Source organism: Bos indicus, chromosome 29 (genome assembly GCF_029378745.1).
Source record: "Bos indicus isolate NIAB-ARS_2022 breed Sahiwal x Tharparkar chromosome 29, NIAB-ARS_B.indTharparkar_mat_pri_1.0, whole genome shotgun sequence".
In the NCBI taxonomy this organism is placed as follows: domain Eukaryota; kingdom Metazoa; phylum Chordata; class Mammalia; order Artiodactyla; family Bovidae; genus Bos; species Bos indicus.
The window spans coordinates 26617577-26644456 of NC_091788.1; the positions used below are offsets into that span (position 1 = coordinate 26617577).

The window sequence follows — 26880 nt, forward strand, 5'->3', positions numbered from 1 at the left end:
TATCTATGGTTGTAATGTTAATGAAGGATAATTACATCTCTTAGCCAGTCAGCCACCCTTTGCTAAAATACTTAAAGCGATAATGGAGCATTCAGCTTCATAAGCAGCTGTTCTGTTTTTGTTGGTTGTTTCTTGTGACTAGTTAAAGCCTGTAACCTACCCACTGATCTTATATAGTACCTGCTATGCGTAGGGGTTAAGGGCTAGGGATATAAACGTGAACAAAAGATGTACTGTCTCTGGAAGAACATACACAAATAGAGGAAATGGGTAATAGATAGATATTTATACTATTCTATACCTGCTATAGAATAATAAAATATATGCTGTGAGATTATAGAGGAGAACAGGAACATACAGGAAGGTCATCCAAGAAATGATGTTCAAACTTAATATTAGGGATGAATCAACCATTCAGAGGGAAAAAACACTTGGGCATCAGCATTTCATAGAGCAAGTATGAGTAAAATGCAGGATAGCTGACTTTGCCTTTACCCCAGGAAGTAAGCTCTGGTGAGGAAATAGGTATGAGTGAGAGTAGGAGGCAGAAAACTCGTATAGACATAATTAAAAGCATTATTTTTTCTTCCAGTTTTATTGAGATATAATTGATAATAGCATTGATAAGTTTAAGGTATACAGTGAAATGATTTGATTTCATACATCAAAAAATGATTACCACAGTAAGTTTAGTAAACATCCATCATGTCTTACAGATACAATTAGAGAAATAGAAAAAAAATATTTTCCTCTTGTGATGTGTACTCTCAACTTTCATATATAACATAAAGCAGTGTTCATGGCATTTATCATGTGGTACATTACTTTCCTAGTACTTATTTTATGATCTGGAAGTTTGTACCTTTTGATACCTTCCTATAATTCACCCTTCCCCCCAGCCCTCACCTCTGATAACCACAAATCTGATCTCTTTTTCTATGTTTGCTTATTTGTGCATGTATGAAGGATAATTCACCTATAACACTATGTTAGTTTTTGTTACACAACACAGTGATTTGATATTTTTGTGCATTTCAAAGTGATCATTGTGATAAGTCTCGTTACCATCTGTCACCATACAAATCATTACATAATTATTGACTTTCCCCTCACTATACATTTTCATACCCATGATTCATTTATTCTGCAGCTGGAAGTTTGTACCTCTTGATCTCCTTCACTTATTTCTCCCTCCCCACTTTTCTCCCGTGTGGCAACTGCCTATTTGTTCTTTGGATCTATGAATCTGTTTCTGTTTAGTTTTGTTTGTTCATTTGTTTTGTTTTTTCAATTCCACTTGTAAGTGAGGCCATACTTTATTTGTCTTTCTCTGTTTGACTTATTTCAGTTAACATAATACCCTCTGGGTCCATCCATGTTGTCACAAGTGGCAAGATTTCGTTCTTTTTTATGGCTCAGTATTACTTCATTGTGTATCTGTATACCACATCTTTATCCATTCATCTATTAGTAGGTATTTAGGGTGCTTCCATATCTTGGCTATTGTAACTAATGTTGCAGCTTTCCAAATTAGTATTTTAATTTTCTTCAGATAAATACTCAGAAGTAGAATTGCCGAATCGTATTTTGTTCTGTTTTTCTGTTTTTCCTTTTTGAGGAATCTCCATACTGTTTTCCACGGTGGCTGCACCAGTTTGTATTCCCACCAACAGTGCACAAGGGTTCCCTTTTTTATGTGCATTTTATCTAAACTAAACCTCTGTTCCCTCACCATTTTTTTATATGGCATAGTTCTTAAGCCTGAGTAATTCTGGAGAAAGCATCATTTTCACAAAACAAAGAATTCTAGGTGGTGGAAATAAAGTTATGTTTCATGTATTAAGATGTACCCTTGTGGGGGTTGGGGGGGGTCATTGTAGAAGTACTTTTGAATAAAAAAATAAACCCACAGTCCTATCACTGATTTTTTTCAAGTGAAATGTATATATGTATACTTTTACGAAGTACCACTGTTTCTAAGAAGGGGACATATATCTGAATTGTTAGGTGATTCAGATGATTGCTTGGGACATTGGGCTTTGAGCTTGGTAAGAAAAGTCTTTGATTTATGTTCAGTATATTAACTCGATTGGATCCTTTGAAACACTGTTCATTTTGACTATATGTAGGCAGATTTCTCAACTGAGAGAGATTCTATTTCATAAAGCAAAGAGAAGGAGATGACATCATTGATTTTGAAACTACCTCTGAAAAGCCATTCATTGGTCAGGCTGTTACCAATAGTTACCATCTGTTTGACATTTGGGTTAGGTTTTACACAGTCTGACTTTTGGCATGGGAGTTTCAAGTCCAGTGTATATCCCTTTCTGGTAGAACGCCATTGTCTCTGGTCTTCCCAGGAAATTTTAGTAACTGAAGTGACAGAAGTCAAATAATAAAGAATGGCTTGAACCAAAAGATAATTTGTGAATAATATGTTTACAGCTGTAAGCTCACACTGGTAGAGTAGTGATCAGTTAACTCCTTAATCCAGCTCTTGTATTTTACAAACTGAAGATTTGAGAAATTGATCTTAAACAGACTTTGAAGCATAAACTATTTGTTGTGATTTTTTTCTTTTAAAGTGTTGCTTAGTTGTAGCTCTTTCTTGCTTACCTACTAAACCATTAGAGTAACTGAAGTTTCTCTTTCTCTTTCAGGTAATACATACAATATTCCAATCTGCCTGTGGCTGCTGGACACATATCCGTATAATCCCCCTATCTGTTTCGTTAAGCCTACTAGCTCAATGACTATTAAAACAGGAAAGCATGTGGATGCTAATGGGAAGATATATCTTCCTTATCTACATGAATGGAAGCACGTAAGTATTAATGGTGTTCTGTGAATTTGTTGTATTGTATATTTTGTTCACTAGCATCTACTTTATGTTAACATTCAAGGAGGATAAATTCATTTAAGATCACTAATCACTGAGCTTGAAAAAGGCTCTTTGAAAGAAACATGTCTTGTATTTTTATAGAGCTTGGTAGTTACAGAATACGTGTAGTCACTATTTTGTTTGCTTGAGTTGAACCTTTAAGAATAGATAGAATTCACATATGGGGAATACATTTTAAAAAGTAGTATTCTTTGGCATGTATTTGTGAAACTGTTCAAATCTCATTACTCAAAGTGTTCCAGTCAAGAAGTAATAGGAAGAAACTTTTGATGGTTTAGCTCTGACAATTTCTATCCAAAATATTGCTAAAAAAGCCAAACAAAGTAGAACCAACATCTGTGGAATGCTTTGCAGAACAGTGAGACAATTAGGACTTGAAGGGCCAAGATCCTATGAAGAAGGAAACTGCAAAAAGATGAATCAACCTTCTGCCAGTTTTCCCTAGGAGTATTTACTGATTCTTGGTGCAAGGTGAGAGGCTGAGAATCTGGGCGGAAGGCCTTAGCTAGAGGCAAAGACTGCAAAGTTTCTAACAGTCTCCTAGAGCTCAAAAGACAACAGTTGTTGCTCTGTCTGCTAGGTACCCAGTATTTTAGGAGCCAAGAATTTAGGAGAAAAGGAAGCTACAAAGAAGTGAGCCAGATACAATCTGAGTTTCCCACTCAAGACATTTGCAGAATTCCTAAATTTCAAAGACACGATGTTAAAAAAGCTAAGCAGAGAGCCTCTGAAAAACACAGCCAAGTTCTCAGCAGTCTTAGGTTGTGGGAGCAGTAGGAGTTCAAAACCTTATCAAGGAGGATGAGAGAAGTCGCTCAGTCGTGTCCAACTCTTTACAACCCTATGGACTGTAGCCTACTGGGCTCCTCCATCCATGGGATTTTCCAGGCAAGAATACTGGAGTGGGTTGCCATTTCCTTCTCCAGGGGAAGTTCCCGACCCAGGGACCAAACCCAGGTCTCCTGCATTGTAGGTAGACACTTTACTGTCTGAGCCACAAGGGATGGGTAGAAGTAAATACCCTAAATTCTTAGTTGGCATGCTGGAGGAACACACCCTGTGAGTGAGAACTCAGGGCAGAATGAGCCCTGTAAAACTCCAGCCTTGAATCAGCTCAGCCCCTGACTATATTAAGGTGATTTTCCACACTTATCTGCCAGCGGTAAGATAAAGTGAACTTTGGCTGGAGGAAGATAGTATATAGAACCTGTGTAATTATTCATGAATAGTGTCAAGCATACAATATAAAATTATCAAGTACATCAAGAGATAGGGCTTAGAGTGGGGGAAAAAGACACTAGAAACAGGCACTGCCCTCAGGTAACCCAGTTATCAGACAGACTTGAAAATGATTATGACTAATGTGTTCAAGGTGAAGAACTATATTAGGTATAATTATATTAAAAATGAACCAAATAGAAATCTTAGAACTGAAAAATAGAATAATAGAAATTTAAAAAAATAAAAAAACTAAAATTTAAAAAAACTCAATAGGTGGGTTAGTAGCAGATTGGACTCAGCAGAATAGAGAATCAATGAACTGGCATATGAATACTTTATATTTTTAATGCTAGAGACCTAGAAATAAACCTTACAAAAGATGTACACATCTATTACAGAGAAAATTTTAAATTTTATTGAAAGACACTGAAGAAGACTTAAGTCAAAAGAAAGAAAACCTTATTCATGGATTGGAAGATTCAGTATTATATAGACTCTTCAGTTTGTAGTATATCTACAAACTGAACTGTTCTCCTAAGAGAAGCTTTTGTTTCTTTGTGTATTTGTTAATTTTGTGAACTTGATAAGCTGAATCTAAAATTTATATGGAAATGCAAAAGATTGAGAATACCCAAGAAGAATAAGATGGAAAGGACTTGCCCTATAGATATCAAAATGTCTTTTAAAAAATTAGTAATTAAGATGGCTTGGAATTGTCAGAGAAGTATTCAAATGGATAGATGGAACATAATAAATAACCCAGAAAAAAAGATCCACTGTGCAGGCATATGTTGGAGACATTGCAGACTTGATTCCAGACCATAGCAATAAAGTGAATATTGCAATAAAACGAGTCCCATGAATTGCATGGTTTCCCAATGCATATAAAAGTTAGTTTACACTGTGCTGTAGTTTCTGAAGTGTGCAATAGTGTTAGGTCAAAAAAACCAATGTTGATACCTTCATTAAAAAAAAAAAACTGTTGTATACTATAACAAACCATAATAGAATATGAAAAAGAATATGTATAATTGAATCACATTGCTATACAGCAGAACTTAACAGAACAATGTAAATCCAGTATACTTCAAAAAAGTTTTTAAAAAATATTTTAAAATATTTTAATATTGGTAAAAAATGTTAACTATTATCTGACAACACAGGGTTGCAACAAACCTTCAATTTGTAAAAATTGCAGTATCTGCAAAACACAGTAAAGCTAAGCACAGAAAAAAAAAAAAAGTTATGCCTAAGTATAAACACTTAATGTATAACAGTGATGGTATAGAAGATCACTGGGAATAAGATTAAGAACTTCAGTAGTGGAGTTGGGACAAATTCCTATTTGTATCGTATACAAAAATTAATTTCAGATAGATTGTGAAAAGCAGAAAAGTAAAACTTAATATAGGAGACTGCCTTCATGATCTGGTAATAGGTGGGGTTTTTTTAAAGAAGATGCAAAACTTTTACTATAAAGGAAAAGACTAAATTTTACCTTGAGTTTATGCAAATTAAGGACTTCTGTTCATTAAACACACATTAAAAAGTGTGAAAAGACTAACCATAAACTGAAAGAATATACTTATTACCTACAGTATAATATCCAGAACATAAAAATAACTTTGGGAATTATAAAAAGAAGGAAGCCCAATAGAAAAATAGATGAAACTATTGGATAAGTATTTCACAAAAAATCCTAATGGCCAATAAATATATATATAGAAAGATTTTAATCCTGCTAGTGGAGAGGGAAATATATAATAATTTAAAATCATGAGATACCATTACATGTCCATTAAATTTTCACTCCCAGTTGACCATACCAAGAGTTAGAGAGGATGTGGAACAAAGAGAACTCTTAGGCCCGCTGATGGAGGTTTACACGGCTGCTCGAGATCAGTTTGGCTTCACCTGGTAACGTTAGCTGTAAGTGCCCGAGCCCTGTGTCCTAGCAGTTCTACGCCTTGGTTCTGCTTTACACTAGAGCAGCGTTTCTCAACGTCAGTGCTGCTGGCGTTGTGAGCTGGGGGTTGGATAATTCTTTACTGTAGAAAGGCTGTCCTGTTCATTACAGGATATAGGATCCCTGCCCGTTATCCGCAAGATGCCAGTAGCATGGCACAGTTGTGACAACTGTAAATGTCTCTGCTGCTGCTAAGTCACTTCAGTCGTGTCCGACTCTGTGGGACCCCATAGATGGCAGCCCACCAGGCTCCCCCATCCCTGGGATTCTCCACTGGAGTGGGTAGACATTGCTAATATTCATTAGGAGGCTAAAATAGCACCCCTAGTTGAAAACCACTGCACAAGAGTAAACCTTGCACATATATACTAGGAAACATAGCAAGAATGTTCATGACAACATAAATAGTCCATATGACTCTTAGCAGTATAGAAGCATGAATAAGGAAGTTGTATATTCACTTAGTAGAATACCATACAGTGATCAAAATGAATTTATAATTATATTCTTGAACAAGAATGTATCTTACATTGCTGAAATAAGTCTGAATAGAATACACAGTTTGATTTAATTCATATGAAGTTCAGAAATAGGAAAAATTAAACATACTGTTTAGAAAATTGTTTATAAGATATACTATGTTTAAAGAAAAGAATGATTATCCACTAAGTCAGAAAAGTGGGTAACTATAGATAGATGGGAATGCAGTCCAGAACTTATAAGTTACTGGCAATCTTCTGCTTCATAACTTGGATGATGGCTACAAAAATATTTCCTTTATGGTTTCTCTTTAAAGTTATATTTGTTTTATGCTTTTATCTATGTATGATATATTCCGCAGACCTAACAAGACATAACAGTAGCTAACTTTGGCATGGTATTCAAGGTTATATCATGGAAGATCCTGATTTTTAGCTACAAATTTTGTCCTTTAATAAGCAGTTGGGAGTCATTTTAGATGTTTGAACAAGAGTAGGGTATTAACTACAGTGATTATCAGATATAATATCTGAAGTGCACTAGATAAATAAATTAATTAGTTTTCTGACTGAAAAATCACTAGTTGCTCTAAAACATTCTAGAAACTTAACACTAGAAATTTCTTGCCCACACAATAGTCCACTGGGAGTGTTCCTTGCTGGCAGCCAGCTTTCCTTCACTAGAGCTTCAGGCGCCAGGCTCTTTCCAGTTTGTGGTGCCACCACCTTCCAGGGCTTCAGAGTCCTCTGCATCAACGAAGACAAGCAAGGAGGGACTAGTGAGGGACTGCCTTCCTTATGCACCTTGGCTTAGAAGTTAAATCTCTTCTGCTTATGGTCCGTTAGTAAAATCTAGTTGCAAGAGAGACTGGAAAATGCAGTTACTGCATAAACAACTGATTCTCAGCACCAACGCTGTATTAGGGGCGAGGAGCATGAACTTCTATAGAAAATCCTCTCAATCATAGCAAAGAAGTAAAACTAGAAGCCACACAGAAGGCTGTTGCAGGAGTCTAGCATACAGAAGATGAATGAGGGCTGCTGTCATTTATCTTGATCTTACCAATTGCTTATTAATCTTAATTCTGAACATATATACTGCTTGGAATGTAAAATTAACCTTTTTATTGTTTTCTGGAAAAGCAGACAGAAAGGGAGAGGGAAGGAAGCAGTTTTGCTCTTTGCAGGTTTTCAATAGGAAAGCAGTTTTATAAAGATATGTTTCAGTTGACCTTTAGGCATTTGAGCTAAAATAAACTAATATTCTTGCTATTTTTTTGGTATCCTTCCTGTATTATTCCGAATTAGTCATTTGTCATTCTGAAATATTAATGACCTGTTGCTTTATAATAGGCCTGGAAGTAGATATAAACAATTCATTTTCCTTCCTTCAAGAACTAACATGAAAGGAATGGTATGATAATTAAAATAAACCTTATCTTGACAAAATGATGGTTATGAGACTGTATAAATGAAGTAGTTATTCATACTACAACATGAGTGAGCCTTTGAAATTAATATGCTAAGTGAAAAAAGTCAGACACATATTATATTATTCCATTTACATGAAATATTCAGAGTAGGCAATCCATTGACAAAATAGATTAGTGGTTACCAGGGGCTGGAGGGAGGGGGAAATTGGAAGTGATCACTAATAGGTACAGATTTCTTTTGAGGATGATGGCAGTGTTCTGAATTAGATAGTGATGATAGGGGGAAAAAACCCACTGAACTGTATACCTTTAGATGGTAAATTTTATGCTATATCTCAGTTTTTAAGTTGCATGATTTTAAAATCATTTTATGAGTTAGTCTGGGAGTTTTCTTGGACTAAAAGTAAAAGATTACATTTTGTGGTTCTCAACAGCAACCCCACACACACACCAGCCATGGTCTCTAGCCCACTGTCTTCAGTGCTACACAGGTACTTCACATGCTTGCTCCCAGCCTCAGCGTGTAAATTCACAGACATACATAAGAAAGATATTGGACTAGTGAGAATCAGTAAGTTTTCATAAGAAGCTTTCTGAAATGTTATCTGTTGTCATTGACCATATTTGGGACAGAAGTAAACAAAATTGATGCTTAGGAAAGTTGAAAACAGGTAGTAAATTCTTCTGTTAGGAGAAGGAAAGTTATGAAGATGGTTAGCTGATCAAGATCATTGAGTAATCCTTCAGAACTTGATGAACTCATGAATAAAGTATGTGAGATGAGCTACACACAAAATATAGTAAGGGGTGGAAACGGGATCATCAGATAAGTCAGGTTGAACGACTTTGCCTAGCATAGTTTGTCTTAAATTAGTGATCACTAGATATTTGAGAAAAAAGTTTAGCAGCCTTTATGGGATACAGCACTCTCTTTGTAACTATGGTATTAGAAGGAAAGATCCTTTAACAATTTGTATCTTCTGTACAACAATCTAGTAATTTCTAAGATGGAGTCTACTTATAATTTAAGAAATTCCAGTACTATCTTTAATAAAAATTAGTTGAGGAACATGTGTTTTCAAAGGCCTTAAATAGTATTTGTGACTAGTGCTTACATCTGTACCTAAATTTGTACCAGAATCCTTAATTTGTCCTCTGGAAATATAATAAATCTTGGTTAGCTGTATGGAGTCACATGAAGAACACTACTATCTGAACTTTGCAGTATAGTGCTTTTGCTAGTGCTGGTTTTCTATACATAAAACAGCAGCCTTGCTACACATAAATAATAAGAAATCACATAGCTCTCTGTTAATTAAATGTAATTTTCACATTTGGAGTCCTACAAAGAAAATTGTGGAGCTAAGTTGAAAACAGATAACCAGCCAGACATTTCCTGTTTACCAAAAATTAAATCTGTAACTGCCTTAAATTTGTTTTCCATTTTTAGCCACAGTCAGACTTGTTGGGGCTTATTCAAGTCATGATTGTGGTGTTTGGAGATGAACCTCCGGTCTTCTCTCGTCCTACTGTTTCAGCATCCTATCCACCATACCAGGCAACAGGGCCACCAAATAGTAAGTAGAATTGAGATTTGATTTTCAAACTCATATAAACTAAAGAAAACAGAAAATCTTGTAAAAGAATTTTTTTTTTAATGACTTCCCTTTGCTTTTTTAGCTTATCAAGTTAGTGGATTTTTTGGAGGTATTCTGAGGCCCCACATCTGCATGTACAGATTCCCAACAAAGACTGGCATTTGGGCTTTCGTTTGTGGGTAGAAATCTAACTATGGGTGTGCTGGATTCCAAAATGGAGAAGAAAGAGTGCTGGAATAGAGCTGGAATTTTTTTTTTAATTATGCATGCCATGGAATAGCTTTATTTGATCAATTTGGAGGCAGATACAACTTGAAAGGCAATCTGACCTCTCCTTTTCTTTGCAACTCCAGGATCAGTGTTGTAGATAATAATTATAAAATCAACTATATCATTCATGTTCAGCTATTCTGGGTATACACAATGACCTTCTAGCTCTCAGCTTTCTTCTCTTGAGTACAGCCAATTCATTTTACTTTGAGTCCAGGGGATGGGGCATGGAGTCAGTATCAATTCTCCCCTAATTGGTGTACGTTATCTCTATTATTTCTGGTATTTTTTTTTGTAATAATTCTTACTGATACTTTAAAATCACCATAGATAATTGAGAGTTGGTTGTACTTGTTTTGATTTTACTAAACCTGTTTACTGTGTTTTGAGCTGTGGTTTGTTTGTTTTAACAGACTTTGTTTACTATTATAATTAACCAAATTTATTTGTCTTATAAGTTAGATTACATGAACTTTCATTTTCCTTCTGCTGAAAATTATCCTCTTCCTCTTTAATTCATTCTATCTTGAGTAGCATCTTGACTCACAAGCTGAATGGGAATCTAAGAGAATTTCCTGAATCCTTTTCCTTCCCTACTTTCCCAGAAAAAGTTTGGTTGTAGCATTTTGTAGCTCCTTTAATAAAGTAGATTCTAGGGATTCTTTTGGTCCAGAAATTTGTTTTCATCTTAATAAATTCTGTTGATTTTAATATACAAGATTAATCTTGCCCATCTAAGTTTGAAATGCCAAATATTTCCTAGCTCATCATTCATATTTATTTGCTCAAATAACACAGCCAGTGACCACTTAACGATAAAGGTAAGAAAGTTAGTCTCCTACGCAACACGTTTTTCCTAAATTTCTTCTAGTTTTATATTAACATTGGAAGTGCAGCACTCTAGAAAGAGAGCTCACTAAATAGATTACTGTTACAGTTCCATTTTGTACTCACTCACTGTAAATCACTAAACAGTCTAGAGCTAATATATGTGAATTACTCAGAGACCAACTTACTGTCTACCCATTACAGTTTCAATACTTTTTATACATTTAAATAATATTCTTTATTATTAGGTATGACTGCAAAGAAATGAAGGTCTAAATAGACATCAAGGAATAGCCCACAAATTTGGATCCATACTTAAACAAATACGATCTTCTAGTTGAAAAATTATGTACTTCTATTATTATTATCATCATTATCTTTAAATATTTTTGATCTTTGGTAGAAGTCACACCAAAAAAGTGTGCTATGGCCAAACCTCATTTTTTTGACAGTAATAGTCAACACTTAATCAGTGGTAACTGTGAGACACAGCTAAACACTTCGTATTAGTTCTTATTTAATCCTTATATATGTTATGCTTATTTGTATTCCATTTTATTTTAGCCCTGAAATTATTTCATCTCATTATCTGCTTCCTTATCAGTCTTGGACTCAGATAACTTTTGTTGTTTCCCAAAATCAAAATTTGAAGAGTTTGGTCAAATTAATAGCTTTGCAGAACCTTAGAAAAGGAAAATTACTTATGATTATGAGAAAATTGCTTATAATGGTGAAATGTCATTTATATGTGTGCGAGAGAAACTAACGTGGAGAGAGAAACTAGTAAGTGACTGTACATGTTGCTGATACCTAACAGTAGCCGGCCTCATCATTTGATGTTCATAAAGATCAACCGTGTTTTGACCCGGGAAGAAGAAATATTTTATGAGATTTAGCAGTTGTGACATTTTGGAAGGTGTTTTCCCTTTCTGAAATAGCATTAAACATCATCCTTAGCTTCATTTTTCTTAAGAAAAAATTTACTTCTGACACCTATAGATTCAACTTAACAAGAACACTATGAACACTGATACTTGGAGATGTAAGCTCAGCAACTCTGATAAAGACTTTAAGGCCTGTAGTCAGAGCCCAGCAAGCTTTTCCCATCTACTTGCATTATGTACTCCAAAAATTTATTTCTCGAAGGTTCTGCCTCTCTTCAAGCCTTTGTATACTATTCATCTACTCGATCACTCTTCTTTACCACCATGTCCTATGTTGAAATTAGCTACCTCCTATACGATCCCGTATATAACACTCTGTACTCACCCTGTCATAACAACTTGTCCCTCTGTATTGATATTCCTTTGTTTATCTCATAAGACTATAAGCAGCTTGAGGCCAGGAAGTCTTTTTTTTTTTCAATCTGATACCTTTCATAGGAAGGCACTAAAATATTTATTGATTGAATTAATAGCTAATTCATCATTATATTCAGTGAGAAAAATTTCATTGAGGATAATTTGATTCTCAGACAAGTCATTTCCAGTTAAGGCTGAAATTCTCTTTTTCTTCTTCAGTGTTGGTTAGCTTCTTGGCACCACTGACTAGCTTCTATATCATTAGTGTTCTCTTTAAAATGTATATAAAACATTCTTTAAGCATACTAGCTTTGAACCCCTTAGTATTCCCCCTTAGTATTTCCAAGCTTTTGTTTGTTTTGTTTTAACTAATTGAGGTGAGTATAAGTTTTGTGTAGGACTTCTTAATAGTAATCTGATGTCTTTTAAAATCTTCACTCAAGCCAACAAAACCAACTGTGCTAATTGGTCAACATAATCTTGTAAGAAATATCAAAAGATATCTTAGATATAATAAAGAGGTCACTTTGTAAGAAGCTGACCTTAGACCCCTTCCTCCAAATTCCAAACTGAATTGACTCCTGTCTCTCAGATTGTAGGCTCCTTTAGGCTTAAAGAGCTAACCAAGTTGACCTGTTGGCCAGTTATTCCTTGTTGGGATTGTCATGTGTGTTGTCATAACTCATGTTTAATGCTTTTAGAATTATGTGATTTGAAGATATTTATTAGCTGTAGTAAAGAACTAATATGGATGGAGTATTTGTTTTTTTGGCAAGATTTGAATTCTTTACCTGTATGAAATTTTGCTGTGGTTTGATGGTGATGTAAGTCTTATTTAATAACCTGTATATCCAGGACTGTGCATATTATTTTAAAATGTTAAAATTTATTTTTAGCTTCCTACATGCCAGGCATGCCAAGTGGGATTTCTGCATACCCATCCGGGTACCCTCCCAATCCCAGGTAATGAAAAAATATCTTTTGAATAATTGTTTTAGAAATTCTGTTAGATCTAGAATAAAATAATGGGTTGTAATTTAATGGAAGGTAAAACTCAGTTTATTGGTGAAATTTTATGGTATGTACATAGTTGAACAGGAGTTTTTTCCATTCTAAGGAAATGCAGCTCTATTCTGTTTACAGAGAGAAAAGGAATGGGAAATGACGATAATCTTGATTAGTTTTGGACCTTGAAATCTTTGCTTCTTTACTTTTGAGAACGCTGTATATCCGTTGTAAATAGCTGAAAGGTTAGTGGAATACTAATTATGATGAATTCAGCCATGGAGAAAAATATTTTAATATCCTTTTTAAAAAACTGACCTTTTCTGTAAACTATAGGGAATGAATTAATAGTTCATATGATGGGTTCACTCTTGTCCCCATGATATTTATTTATTCAGTTCATAGACTACTCTTTATTCAGTTTATTGCCAACCTTTATTACCCATATGATGGTAATATTATAGAAGTAAATTAATAGTAAAATCAGTCTGTGAATAATACATGTGAGAAAAATCAGTAAGAAATAATTATTAACCCATGTTTTAAATGTGTCCCTGTTTCAGTGGTAGTCTAGGAGTAGTGTCCACTCCTTGGGGTTAACTTAGAATCCAAGGTAGTCTTGGGACTAGCTTAGAATGCAAGACAGGCCTGCACTTGGTGCCTAGAAGAAATTTACAGCTACTAGAAATTAATAAGAATTACCAAAATTTTAACCCTCAATTCTTCTCAGCTTCAGAAAAACCTCACAAATAAATGCAGCCAAATTTCCTCAACACCTGCCATAAATAAACATATGTATGTACATACCTAATACGCCGGCTCTTATAAGTTAAATTTAGCAAGCATATTTATTTGGGAGCCTTTCTTAGTTCAGGGACTAGCTTAATAAGGTAGTAAATATTCTTTTACATTTAGATGAGTAAGCAGAGACTAGATGAACATCCATCAGAGACAAGAGAGACAGATTCCTGTGGTTGTTATATACAGTAACAGGTTATCAGTTTTAGATTTCTTAAGGCTGTTAATTTTCTGATTAAGTTACAGAAATGGAATTTTGTCTGAAGCCTTTATAATCAACAGTTTCTAGTAAACTAGAATGAACTTCAGGTATATAGGGAATGATTATTAGAAGCACAATAAGGAAATGGACTTCTGAACAATAAAGCCACTTCATAAAAGACTTGTAGATAAAAATGAAGGCTGAAAATATTGACTGTTGACAGAATGTGAATCATATTCACTTAATCTTACATAACCTTCAAAGTGTCTTTTGTAAGGTTATTGGTAAGAAGTTGCTTTTTGAGGCAGCTATTTTTCAAAGATTTAATGGAGTTGTGTGTGTGTGTGATATAACTTTTAATCTCATGACATGCTATGAGTTAAGGGTAACTTTATTAAAATTGGTATCTATATCTTTCAGCATATGAAAGGTCTTGGCAAAAGAGCTTGAGAACCTCTTTCCCTTCTCCCTTTATCCTAAAGGAGAGTTAATAAGTCAATGACTCAGGAATCTGTATTTTTAAAACAGTGAATATGAGAGTATTTATTCTTGTTGTAGAAAGTTGGACTAGATAACCTCTAAGGTCTCTTTCAAATTTTAAGATCTTTTGAAAGTTTTATTTAGCACCTGCAGCATGTATACAAGGGAATTAAAAAATATGTCAAGAATAGTTGTTTCAGTTTTGGTATATATACTAGCAAGCATGTATTATTAGAGTTTCTGATATCAGAAAAGACAGAAAATGGTAAATACTGTGATAAACTGAGCTTTAAAGGAGAGGTCACATCTGATTTGGAGGTGGGAGCTCAGAGGTGGCTTCATACATGAAGGAACTGATTTATGAGGATGACCTTAAGAAGAAAAGAAAGCATTTAGAGGTGGCTGCTGCTAAGTCACTTCATTTGTATCCAACTCTGTGCGACCCCATAGACAGCAGCCCACCAGGCTCCCCCATGCCTGGGATTCTCCAGGCAAGAACACTGGAGTGGGTTGCCATTTCCTTCTCCATTTAGAGGTGGAGGGAGCAGCAAACAGTAATAGCATTTTATAGCTGAGAGGAAACTTATTGGTCATCAAATTCAGCAGCTCATTTATGTAGTCACAGCTATGATATGAAAACAAAAAAAAAACCCAGCAAAGAATAAGGAAACACCCTAATATGGCAGGAAAATACAGGATTATGAGTAGGAGAACTGGAAAGAATAAAGGTGCAATTTTCATGGAATATGAGTACTACATGCTAGGAAATCAGAATGGAAAAGTTCTCACAAAATACCTGTTGCTTTCAGTTCTGATATTGTTGGATTGCCTTTAGAAAAACTCACGTTGCTTTCTGCTACTGTGAAGATGGCCCTCAAATAACCAGGGCCAAGGGACTTCCCTGGCAGTTCAGTGGTTAAGACTCTGTGCTTCCGCTGTAAGGGGCATAGTTGATTGGGGCACTAAGATCCTGCATGCTGTGGGGCAAGAAAAAGCAAACAAAAACCACGGCCAAGCAAATGTATTCACTGAATCCAGTGTCATTAATGGAATTTCTGTAGAACTTTGCTTAAATAGACGACTGTAGCTCTAAAACTGGAAAGTCATTAATTTGTAAAACAACAGAATATCCAGCTTAGCTTCCTGGGGTTCTTAAAGATACTGTAGAGTTTGGGCCATCACAGTATTTAATGTTTTCTGTTCTTTTCTTTAGTGGTTACACAGGCTGTCCTTACCCACCTGGTGGTCAGTATCCTGCCACAACAAGTTCCCAGTACCCTTCCCAGCCTCCTGTGACCACTGTTGGTAAGTACCCTTCAAAATTGTGTTTCTGCTCAGAAGGAAATTCAGTCTCCTGTTGTGAAAAGTGCATTTCACTTTTCTTTTTTATTGAGTAAGTTTGACATGTAACGTTGTGTAAGTTTAAGGAGTGCAGTGTGTTATTTTGATAGATTTATATATTATAATGTGATTACATAATTATTGTACACTATTATATTCTATATCCATTATGCTGTGCATTAGATTACTATGGTTTACTGCTGCTGCTTTTGCTGTTAGTCACTAAGTCATGTCTGACTCTTTTGTGACCCCTTGAACTGAAGCCACCAGGCTCTGTCCACGGACTTTCCCAGACAGGAATACTGGAGTGGGTTGCCATTTCCCTAGGGCATCTTCCCAATCCAGGGATTGAATCCACATCTCCTGCATTGTGAGGAGGATTCTTTACCACTGAGCCACCAGGGAAACCCCTATGGTTTATTACTTGTTACAGATTTTTACCCTTAAATACCATCAATTTTATCACCCTCCTCCCATTTCACTTTTATATGTGAATTGTTAGAGTACTCTTTCTTTTTAGAACTAAAGCTCTTAATGGTCAGTGCCCTATACTCTAAATCTTGAAGTGATTTATCATCATATAAATGAGCCTTCTACCAGAGCATAGAAATAAATTTGACTGATTCTTAATCACTTTTTCCTGTGTTTTTATTGGTGAACCTTGTATATGTTGAACTATCAAAAGATTCTTGGGTTTTCCAGCCTGGTTATATGTAAAGATAAATGTGCATTTTTAGGAGAAGAAATCACCATTGGGAAATATGAATGGGTCAGGTAAGACCTATTATTTCTGACCAGTAGTTCTTGCTTTTTTATGTTGCTTATTAGTAGAGTCACCTGAAATGTAATTTTCTTCAACTGAGAAAATGAAAGTGATACAGGAACTTCTGCAGACTCCCACCACCCTTCCTGACTATCTACTACCACCTGTACCACCGTATTTGCCTTTTCCCTACTCTTAAAGAGAATGGGTCTTTCCCATTCTATTGTTTTCCTCTCTTTCTTTGCATTGTTCATTTAAGAAGGTCTTTTCATCTCTCCTTGCTATTCTTGAGAACTCTGCATTCAGTTATAAATATTTTTCCCTTTCTCCCTTGCCTTTCACTTCTCTCCTTTCCTCAGCTATTTGTAAAGCCTCCTCAGACAATCACTTTGCCTTCTTGCTTTTCTTTTTCTTTGGGATGATTTTGGTCACTGTCTCCTGTACAACAATGTTATGAATCTCTTGTCCATTGTTTTTCAGGCACTCTTTCTGCCAACTCTCTTTGGCATCAGTGGTTGGGGCATAGACTTGGATTACTGTCCAACATTAAACCATTAATGTTAAATGGTTGCCTTGGAAACAAACCAAGATCATTTTGTTGTTTTTGAGATTGCACCTAAGTACTGTATTTTGGACTCTCTTGTTGATCATGAGGGCTACTCCATTTCTTCTAAGGGATTCTTTCCTACGGTAGTAGATATAATGGTCATCTGAATTAAATTCGCCGGTTCTCTTCCATTTTAGTCCACTGATTCCTAAGATGTTGATGTTAACTCTTGCCATCTCCTGCTTGACCACCTCCCATTTACCTTGATTCATGGACCTAACATTCCAGGTTCCTGTGCAGTATTGTTCTTTACAGTTTTGGACTTTACTTTCACCACCAGACACATCCACAACTGAGCATTGTTTCCGCTTTGGCCCATCTGCTTCATTCTTTCATGGAGCTAATAATTGCCCTCTTCTCTACCCAAGAAGCATATTGGACACCTTCCAACCTGGGGGGCTCATCTTCTAGTGTCATATCTGTTTTGTCTTTTCATACTGTTCATGGGGTTCTCGTGTCGAGAATGCTTAAGTGGATTGCATGTCTTCCTCCAGTGAACCACGATTTGTCAGAACTCTTTACTATGACCCATCTGTCTTAGGTGGCCCTGCACAGGACGGCTCATAGCTTCAATGAGTTATACAGGCCCCTTTGCCATGACAAGGCTGTGATCCTTGAAGGTATCACCTCCATGATTCCTACTTAACACTCTGATTTTGGCATCATCCTTGATTTTTCATCAGGAACCTGTTGTTTTCAGAATATATCTAGAATCTGATCATATCCAGTGCTGATCCAAATCACCGTTCTCTCATCTGATTTACTTCAAAAGCCTTCTTCTGTCCTTAGCCCCATATCTGTTTTTAGCATAACAGCTAGAATGAGCCTATTAAAAGATAAATAAATTATATCACTTCTCTACTCAAAACCTTCCAAGGTTTTGCTGTTTCACTCAGAATTCATTCCACATTTCTGAGGCTTAGAAGCCCCTTTAGGATCCTGCTTTCCTCCCCATTACTTCTGACCTCATCTCCGACTCATCCCCTCCTCCTCTTGGTTTTAGGATTTGTCCACTGCCTGTTTCCTTTGCAGGGAGTAGTCAGGCCTACCCTGACCAATCTATTCTCACCACCACCCTGCACACGTATACAAACATGTGGAACATCTAGAAAGTTCATACAGGTTTTTCTGTAAAATGGGAAAAGCCAAACGACCTTTTTGGCCAACCCAATAGATCTTGTGAAGTTTATTTTTCTATTACATTTTCTGATAGATTGTAACCATCCTGATATCTGTTGTAAATATCCCTCCCTCCAGCAAAAATGTTTTCTTCAGTTGTTTTCGTCATTGATACATTCTAATTATTGAGATTCTAGTGGCATTGGTTTTGTTTTTTGTAATACAGGTCTTTTTTTTTTTTTACAGTGTGATTTTATTTATCTGTGTTTGACTGTGCTGGGTCTTCATTACTGTGTGCAGGCTTTGTCTAGTTGTGGTGAGCGGAGGCTGCCCTTCCTTGTGGCCACTGGCTTCTCACTGCGGTGGCTTCTTGTGGAATACAGGCTTGAGTGCACAGGCTTCGCTAGTCGTGGGCGCAGAGGTTGCGCTCGCAGGCTGTAGAGCACAGGTGCAGTAGTTGTGACTCACTGGCTTAGTTGCTCTGCAGCATGTGGCATCTTCCTGGACCAGGGATCAAACCTGTATCCTTTGCATTGTCAGGCAGATTCTTATCCATTTAGCACCAGGGAAGTCCTACCATGTAATTTAAATGCTTGGGTTAGAAACCTGATGATGGGCGATCCTTAATCCAATAAGCAAAACGTACTAATTCCTGTTAGGTTCTCCATTTGGGCTCAGGCATGATCAATAAATTAATAGTGCTGTTTGTTAACCCCATATTATTTCTCATTGGGATGATGGTGTCTGATTTGTAGAGAACCTAAGTTTCCAAAGATCTTTTATGTTAACCTATTTCAATGCAATAGGTATGAAGCATTTTATAGCTTAGAATAAATGACATCCATATAACAAGAAATAGGAATATGGGGAAAATGGTATATTTTGAATTAAATCTACTGTTTGTTTTTAGAACAAGTTATCAAAGCAATATTTTATTGTATTTCTAAGAGTACTTTCTTAGAAAGTCTAGAAACAAATTATCATTCTATGATTATCTAGAATATCCATTAATGTATGTTGCTTTTTACCCTTTGTTGCTTGTCTACTTGATTTTTTTCATCATATTTTAGTAGTACATTGTGAAAAACACTCTTGAACTTCAAAATTGTCATAAAGGAAAGCAGAAACATAAAAGTATCATTTGAATATAGAGTTCACAAGTAGTCAGCATTTTCTCAATCTGCCTGTGGTCCTCAGGATTTGTACTATTAAGGCATGAGAAAGAATTGATGTGTTTATTTATCTTTTGTGGATCTTGATAGTTTAAAGATTTGATCTTATGATATAAAACAAAGACTTGTTTCAAGGCATCATTAATTAACTCGTACCTTATTATTAGTGTGGATGCTTGTGCAATATTGAACAATATAGAAGTAAAAGAACCACTTAAAATGAATTGATAGAGATTACTTTTTTTAATGTAACCAACACTTTTATTTGCTTTTTTTTTTTTGGCGACATTTATTCCCAGACTGTAAGTTTTTGTTTCTTCCGTTTCTTCTGGGATATCTTTTTCTTCCGTGCAACCTCCTCTTCTGGTTTTGGAACAGTCTGTTCTTTTTCAGTTAGGATCGTCTCAGTGTGGCAGGGAGAGCTCAGGTACTGCTTGATCCCCCTGTGAGCTCTGTAAGTCCTGCCCCGCATTTTGGGGGCTTTGTTCACCTGGATGTCCTCAGTGAGCAGAGAATCTACATCTAAGCCCTTCAGTTCAGCTTTACTCTCTGCATTTTTGAGCATGTGCAATGAAAATTCAGCACTCTTTCTGGGCTGTCAATCCTGCATCCAGCCCCAGTGTTTGGCCTGTGCACACCTACCAACTCCACTGTACTATTGACGACAGAATGGCACACGTCGCTTCTGTAGAGTGACATCCTTCAGATACTTGGTGGCTTTTTGGATATGCGTACGCTTAGTGCCCTGGGTAGTTTCACAAGTGTTCTTAAAGGGAACATGAAGATTTGAACTCCTTGGTTTGCTGGATTTTGTGGAGTTTTCTGGGTCAAGTGAATAGCACATCATTTTTAGAGGTCACCTTAGTTAGGCTGCTTACTGGAAGAGGGAAATTACATTCTGTATAGCAGTCTCTTCTGAAATAATACAGAAGACTGAGGATTGATGCAGATCTTGGGACTTAAAACAGCTCTTTCTGACTCCATTCCATGTAGATTTTGAACACCATTTAAAAGAAAATAAGAGAATTTGTTTTGTCATCTCATTTTATACCTTTTTGGTTACCTCTCAGACAGCTTCTGGCCTAACCTGACCTTTAAAACTACATTCATGAGATTGATGGTCACTGAGGGCATTGACTTGGAGAAGGAAATGGCACCCCACTCCAGTACTCTTGCCTGGAAACTCCCATGGACGGAGGAGCCTGGTAGCCTGCAGTCCATGGGGTCACTAAGGGTCGGACACAACTAAGCAGCTCCGCTTTAACTTTTCACTTTCGTCACTGGAGAAGGAAATGGCAACCCACTCCAGTGTTCTTGCCTGGAGAATCCCAGGGACGGGGGAGCCTGGTGGGCTGCCGTCTATGGGGTCGCACAGAGTCAGACACGACTGAAGCGACTTAGCAGCAGCAGCAGAGGGCATTGACTAAACAGTGACAGCAGCTGTTGAATAAAGAAAAGCCTTTTGATGGTGCTTTTCTATCAGGTCTGGGCAACTGTAGTGATATTTTAATACATTTATATAATTTAATGAGGGAGAAATTTTGATCTGTAACTTAAATTCTTCCTTGAAGTTCTTGTAAAATCAGGTTTATTTTTTGGATGTCATCTTTGCACTTGACTATCAAAAACATTTTATACTGGAAGATCAGTGGGAAAAGATGAGGAATTTGGATGGTTTTCCTGAGATTTTCGGCCCATTATTTATTAACAAAACATCAGAAGGAAGGTGAACTTTCCTTGATATCTAAAAAAATCTTAAAATTTTTAATTTCTGTTTTTTCAGATTCAAGTATATATTTCTTTAAGACTCAAACATTTTTATTAGGACTGGGCATATAACTTTTACCAAGTTGGCATTGCCAAAACTATAAGAGAACTTGATCTTAAAGGCTTAAAACTACTTGACCATCACCAAATTATAAAGAATAAGTTTAGGAGACAGCATTAGTATTTGTTTGTTCTAATAGCAGATCCCAGAAAAAAGCAGAAGCAGGTATGAATATGTGGTCATTTGTATGTTTTCAGGGCTGAAAAACAGGCACCTTGAAAAGCTTTGGTCCCCAGCAGGGCATTCCCATGGAGAAGGCCAAACTCTGTTGGATAGCAAAGAGTGGCGTGATATGGACCAGTCACTCCCACCTTGATTCACATGTAGCACTCTGTCAGACTCCGGCATGCTGGGGGTGCACCCAGGTGGCAGTCTAGGAGTGATGAAGTTGTTGGATATGATAGTCCAAATTAAGAAAGATTTAAGATTTATCAAGCAAATGTTCAAGAATGTTACTGAAGTGTGGTCCCATATGGTACCCAGAAAAGTATGGTGCCACTCAGTGAAACCTGCACGTTTTGAATATACATGTGAAGAAAGTCCATCGACACACCGGCTCCCTTATGAAGTTCATTAGAGGATGTACTGTCAGTTCATCAAACACACACATACATACACATACCACCTTTTCTTTATCTGTTCATCTGTTTTTTCAGTTGAAGTGAAATGAAAGTTGCTCAGTTGCTTAGTCGTGTCCAGCTCTTTGCAACCCTGTGGACTCTACAGTCCATGAAATTCTCCAGACCAGAATACTGGAGTGGGTAGCCTTTCCCTTCTGCAGGGGATCTTCCCAACCCAGGGATTGAACCCAGGTCTCCTGCACTGCAGGCGGATTCTTTACCAGCTGAGCCACAAGGGAAGCCCTTGGTTTTTTTCAGTTATTTATTAATGTGGTCATTTAGTGTATAATTACTGAGTGCTTGCTACATGCCAGGACTAAGAACCCCACTGGGAACAACACAAAGTAACTTACTGCCTTCATGGAGTTTGCGTTCCAGTGAGGGAGGACAGGAAACAAACTTACAGAAAATACTCAGTGTGCCAGGTGGAGATACCCAGGTGAATGCCATCTAGAAACATTCAAATTGAAGAGGGGCACAGGAAGACCTGGACGGGGAGGACTGCCTCCTCTTCTCACCTCCTTTACATCCACCTTGCTTACACCACTGGCTTCCTGCAGCCCCCTGAGCAGCAAACACCCTGGTTTGCTGTTTCAACCCCATCTGTGCTCTGCTTGCTTGTATGGTGATCTGGAGATCTATTCACTGCTGTTACCTCTGCTTGAAGAGTTCTCTCCAAGCCTGGAAAAAGGCTTCTACACCTTATACTTTGATGTGGGAGTATGTTTCTGGTTCAAGGAACAGCAGCGAGGCCAGTGGTGTTAGTTAAGGGTGTGTGGGGAGATGGGGTTGGAGAGGAAACAGCTGGCTCAACTAAGTCCCTGTGGGTCAGGTTGAGGCCTATGGCTTTTCCTCTGTGTGAGCTGGTGAGCCATGGGCAGGCTTGGAGCAGAGGAGTGATCTGATCTGATTGATGTTCTAACAGATACCTCTGTGCCAGACCCTGGGAGGGAACGGTGGCCTCCTTGAAGAGGCCATTAAAAGACTCCAGGTCTGAGATGGTGGCCTGGACCTGTGTGAGGATAGAGGACGTGGTCACATGTGCTGAAGAGGGGTACCCATTCATCTGTTGATGGATGCTGAGGTTGCTTCCGTATCTTGACTATTGTAAATGATGCTACAATACATAGGGTGCATATATGGTTTTGAATCATTGTTTTTGTTTTCTTCAGAAAAATACCCAGAAGTGGAATTGCTGTGTCACATGGTAGTTTTATTTTTAATTTTTTTTGAGGAACCTCCATAGTGTTTTCTGTAGTGGATGCACCAGTTTACGATGTACGAGGGTTCCCTTTTCTCCGCATCCTCACCAGCACGTGTTCTCCTTTTGGTAACAGCCATTCTGACTCTGGCTTTGCTTGCAGCGCCCTGAGGGCCAGTGGTGGTGAACTTTTCACGGCATCTGTATGTCTTCTGCAGAGAAACGGCTGTTGAGGTCCTCTGCCCGTTTTTTATCAGGTTGTCTTTTTTAATCCTGAGTTGTATGAGTTCTTTGTATATTTTGGATCTTAACCCCTTATTAGATATATCATTTGCAGGTATCTTCTTCCATTCAGTAGGGTGCCTTTTCGTTTTGTTGATAGTTTTTGCTAATCAGAAGCTTTTTTAATTTGATGTAGTCCCATTTGGTTTTTTCGTTTGGGTTTTTTTTGGGGGGAGGTGCTTTTTTTTTCTTTAGTTTCCCTTACCTGAGGAAGCATATCCAAAAAAATGTGAAGACCAGTGTCAAACAGAGTATACTGCCTATGTTTTCTTTTAAAGTTTCTTTCTTACAGTTGTATTTAGATATAATTGACATATAGTACTGTATAAGTTTAAAATGTACAGCGTAATGATTTGACTTACATACATCATGAAATGATTACCACAGTAAGTTTAATGAACATCTGCCATCTTCTGTAGATACAAAAGGAAAAAAATACTAAAAAAAATAAGAACTCTTTAGGATTTACTCTTTAACAGCTTTCCTGTATAGCACCGTTGATTACATTAGTCATGTTGTATGTTTCATCCCTAGTATTGCCTGTGTTTTCTCCTAGGCGTCTTGTTTCAGGTCTTACAAACATTTAAGTTTAATTCATTTTGAGTTTATTTTTGTATATAGTGTGAGAAAGTAGTTCAGTTTGATTCTTTTACATGAAGCTGTCCAGTCTTTCCAAAACCACTTACTAAAGAGGCTGTCTTTTTCCCGTTCTGTATTTTTGCCTCCTTTGTGAGATATCAATTGACCGTGTGAGTGTGGGTTTATTTCTGGGCTGTCTGTTGTGTCCCATTAATCTTTGTGTCTGTTTTTATCCCAGCACCATAGTGTTTAGATTACTGAAAAGCTTTGTACTATAGTTTGAAATCATGGAGCACGATACCTCTGGTTTTGTTCTTTAGTATTATAGACTTTAATTGTGCTCCTTCACAAAATAATCTTAAGGAATGACTGATTCTGACCCATTTTTTTAAGGATGGAATCTGTCCCTCAAATTAATTGGCCTTTGTGCTCAAACCTTGCCAGTAGTATCTTTCATTATTATGATAGTAGCACCATTTTTTTAAAATAGTACTTTGGTATCGTATTTTAATAAGGTCTGTACTTAACCTTCATTTTTGAATACTTGAACTGTTCTGTAAATTAATTTAAATCTTTTTTTCTGCTGTGTTTATTTTCAAGAAGTGTTAACCTGCTCATGTTTTCCTTTTTTCTCATTGGTTGTGGTTATAAAAACTTTAGAGTATTGCTCTAATAGTATTTAAAAGATTAAAAAAGAAAAATTAAGGTCCCCTGATTTCTTTGGAAGAAAGTTCCATGACCTGCCCAGAGCCTGGCCAGAAGTATTAGAAGCTTACTTGTTCATAGACTATAAATAAAAAGCCCTTTGTAAGCAGCTTAATGAATTTGCTTGATTTGTGTTTAATAGCATAAATCAGAGTGACTTTGCTCATATAGTTGTTTGAAATGTTTCTGTTTCAGAGCGACCTGTTTTTTTGTTTTTATTATAAAAGGAACTAACATGGGCTTGATCCGGTGATCCCCAGGGTCCTCTTGACCTAGTTTCTGAGTAGATGGTCAGTAAGCTTCTGTTTCAGATTGCTTAGGCTCTGTAATTTGCTCTGTAGCACAAATACCATTATTACTGAAGATGATTATGTGAGTCTTGAGCAGGTAACATCAGAAGTAAAAATACTGGGGGGCAAATGACTCACTTTTGCTGGTTAGATGTGAGGTCAGAAAAGTTACTAGTTATTTTGTATTTTTCCTTGGGGTTACCATGGATTCTTTCTCTAATGAGCTTCTTTTTGAGTTGTAGAAAGTAGTGATCATCAGTAAGTATTGTTAGGAGATAAATAAAACTGATTATCTTTAAATGTTTAAAAAATGGTTCTAAATCAGGAAGGCCCAAATTATTAATTGAATTATCAGATTCACTGAGTAGAGTATTGGTTTCCTAATAGTAGAAAAATTATCTCACTTCTTAAGCATTAAGGTTAGTGATTGAATCCTATCTGACAATTAAATTAAGTTTTGTTTAGGATTGTTTCTCAAAATCTGTGTTACCTTTTCAATTGCTGCTAATCTGGAGTTGTAGAAAGGCACGTCTGAAATCTGATTCTGCATGAGTAAAGGTCAATGTGTAGGGACTTGAGGTTTGGCAGTTTGCCATAAACTCTTATTAATCCAAGGCTCATTATAACAGAAATTAAAATTTCTCTTAAGACATTTGAGAAGAAAAAAAGATTTTTTGAAATGTAATCAGGAAGAAGAAAAGAATTTTCTACCAAACTTTTTTCTTACTTGTTTATATAAACAATCTTTTTTTAAATGTATTTTATTATTTTCCATTTTTAATAGGATAATTGCTCTACATTGTGCTGGTTTCTGCTATACATCGTGTATCAGTCATCACTGTGTGTATATATCCCCTCCCTCTAGAAGCTCCCTCCCACCCCCCATAAACAATCTCTTTGTCATGGTTCATTTAATTTTGAACTTTAATCTGGGCTTTTCTCTTGGCGTTCACATTTCATAACTTAATTACAATTCATTTCTTCTATTTAGAAAGTTGATGGATGTTAAAATGTTCACATATATTGAACATATCTTAAAATGTTCAGATATACTGTACATGTCTCTGTGTGATAAGGGAGAGGATTAGGTCTAGCCTTGGCATTTCTAGGCACCTCGGGTGAACTGTGACCTTTCTTGAAAGCCAAGTGACTGCTGCCTCAGCTTCCTTCTCATCTTGAATGTTAGTGGCTTTAGCTGGAGAGTTATTTCAAAGGACTTATTTGGTCCTGTATGGTAGCATTTCATTTGCCCTAATGTATTTTATAAGAGAAACAATATAAATTCCAGGACTTAAAGTTTTTTAATTGGGCTTTGAAAATTTAGCATCAGTATAACTTGATCCATTTTAATATAATAATTTTACCAAAGTTTGTTGATGTGTCTATGTGTAAAACATCCAGACTAGTTCCAAGAAGACCCTTAAGTTTGTACTAGTTCAGATCATTTCTGCACAGATGATTGGGACACTTTGACAGCATGTGATTGACCACATGTTTGAATGCCTAACCATATTCATATCATTTGGGTTCCTAATCTCTCGGAATAGTTTTGTTGTATCTCACAGGAATCATAGTAACGTTTCAGATGGGCGTAATAAGAAAGTTCTTTCAGAAAAAAGTTTTAAAATTCCTATTGTTAATGCATCTATCATAAAATGAGGGCTTAGTGAAGTACCATCTCTACTAGTCATTATTTTGTAAATCACCTTTTGAGCACAAAATTCTAAATTGTTGTACCCTTTTTTGCTGTCACTTAGGACTTAAATTAATGCAATGTGAAAAACTAGAGATTTTGATTTGGCATAAATTCTGTCCAAATAAAGTCTTTTTTTCTTAAAGTCTTCTTTAAAAATTGAAGTAGAGTTGGTTTATAGTGTTAATTGCTGCTGT

At 36.5% G+C, this 26880-nt stretch overlaps 1 protein-coding gene across 3 annotated transcripts in view; it reads left to right on the top strand.

Moving 5' to 3' along the window:
* The window catches only part of TSG101 (tumor susceptibility 101), a 41696-nt gene that overhangs the window by 8181 nt on the left and 6635 nt on the right, over positions 1-26880 (top strand). Inside the window, exons 4-8 of one of the 3 annotated variants that reach the window (XM_070783075.1) lie at positions 2661-2824; positions 9452-9578; positions 9682-9774; positions 12895-12961; positions 15697-15788. In XM_070783075.1, coding sequence (XP_070639176.1) covers positions 2661-2824; positions 9452-9578; positions 9682-9774; positions 12895-12961; positions 15697-15788 — 543 coding nt within the window. The remainder of the gene's footprint in view (positions 1-2660; positions 2825-9451; positions 9579-9681; positions 9775-12894; positions 12962-15696; positions 15789-26880) is intronic. The other 2 variants (XM_019954993.2, XM_019954994.2) reach the window with 2 other exon arrangements.